Source organism: Macrobrachium nipponense, chromosome 1 (genome assembly GCF_015104395.2).
Source record: "Macrobrachium nipponense isolate FS-2020 chromosome 1, ASM1510439v2, whole genome shotgun sequence".
In the NCBI taxonomy this organism is placed as follows: domain Eukaryota; kingdom Metazoa; phylum Arthropoda; class Malacostraca; order Decapoda; family Palaemonidae; genus Macrobrachium; species Macrobrachium nipponense.
In genome coordinates this window covers 94,616,218-94,617,815 of record NC_087200.1, presented here as the reverse complement: position 1 = coordinate 94,617,815, position 1,598 = coordinate 94,616,218, and the positions used below count along the sequence as shown (strand labels likewise).

General features: G+C 29.9%; 1 protein-coding gene across 3 annotated transcripts in view; it reads right to left on the bottom strand.

The window, feature by feature from the left end:
• Window positions 1-320: 320 nt before the first annotated feature.
• The window catches only part of LOC135219479 (keratin, type II cytoskeletal 2 epidermal-like), a 7,951-nt gene continuing 6,673 nt past the window's right edge, over window positions 321-1,598 (bottom strand). Inside the window, exons 2-4 of one of the 3 annotated variants that reach the window (XM_064256282.1) lie at window positions 995-1,068; window positions 587-690; window positions 321-547 (exon numbers count right to left, since the gene is read on the bottom strand). In XM_064256282.1, coding sequence (XP_064112352.1) covers window positions 513-547; window positions 587-690; window positions 995-1,068 — 213 coding nt within the window. In that variant the 3' untranslated portion in view covers window positions 321-512. Of the gene's footprint in view, window positions 691-994; window positions 1,069-1,598 lie in introns of all 3 variants that reach the window. The other 2 variants (XM_064256281.1, XM_064256280.1) reach the window with 2 other exon arrangements.

The window sequence follows — 1,598 nt, the reverse complement described above, 5'->3', positions numbered from 1 at the left end:
GTGTCATTACTTCAGAACTTTAAAAATTCATACTATTTCGTCAGTTCTTAATGTTTAATGTTAAGTATTAAAGTTTAGTGGAATGAGTTTGATGTACTTACAAAACACCACTTTGTCAAGATTAACAAAAAAAAAATGAATATGATTTTTTTTTTTTGTTCTACAAGTTTAGTTAGTGTTTATCGTTTTATATAACTTGTAGGATTTTTATAAAATGAGTTTTTAACATAAATAATTTTTGTGTTAATTGACGAATGAAGAATTTCTTCTCAACTCAATTCAGGTTTTATATACTTTGGAATGAAGTAACAAAAACAAAATTCACGAGCAAATTTTCATTACAGAAATATTGTCATGACATAAACTGCAAGACCACAGTCCCAAAAGACCGATTTGGAATCTTTCGCTGGAGAGCTTCCAAACAAACGATCCAATTCCAGCGTTCCAGGTCTCGTTTTCTTCTTCGCTGCCACAAACATTCTGCGTTGTCGGTTTGAAGGGAAGGCTTCTTTCTATCTTCCGTATCCGTAAGGCCTGTGTCCGAAGCCTCCTCCAAATCCTCCACCAAATGGTCTGTGTCCGAAACCTCCTCCAAATCCTCCACCAAATGGTCTGTGGCCGAATCCCCCACCTCCAAAACCGCCGTGACCTCCGAAACCACCTCCGAAACCACCGAAGCCGCCTCCAAAACTTTTGTGTGAAAAGAAACGGGGGGGGGAGATAAAACTATAAAGGGAGAGATATTTCATCCTTGAATGGAGCAGTAAAATCTTTGCCACATACATGTGATGATATGCAAATGGAACAAAATAAGAGAGCCAGAAACATATATATTTGTTTATATGAGAATAATTGTAACAACTAAATGAAAGAGAGAGAAAATAACACTGGAAATAAATAGAAAAATAATAATTAAAATGAAAACTAGTGAAATATAAATAAATGTTGTAAGACACGGAAAACAAAAACATCAACAGCCGAAAGTTGTCCCTACCCGTGTCTGCCTCCTCCGTTAGGGTCGGCGGAGACGCAGAAGAACAGAGCCATGAGGGCCACCAGCAGAGCAACCTGACGGAGAAAAGAATTTTGGTTACATTATAAATAATGCTATCGTTTTCACAATTAGAAATATGTCGAGTAAATATGGATATAATTTCATACACACCTATGTATGTATGTACGTATGTATGTATGTATTTATATATATTACATATATATATATATATATATATATATATATATATATAGTATATATATGTATATATATATAATATATATATATATATATATATATATATATACATATGGCATATATATGGGGTGTTGTGTGATCAAAAAATGTGTATATTATATATATATATTTATATATATATATATATATATATATATATCTATGTATCTATATATATGTATATATATATAATATTAATTAATATTATAATATATTCATATATATATATATCTATATATATATAAATCTATATATGGCGTGTATATGTATTGTGTATGTATAGACATATGCACATATATGTATATTTGTGTATATATATATATATATATATATATATATATATATATATATCTATACTATATATATA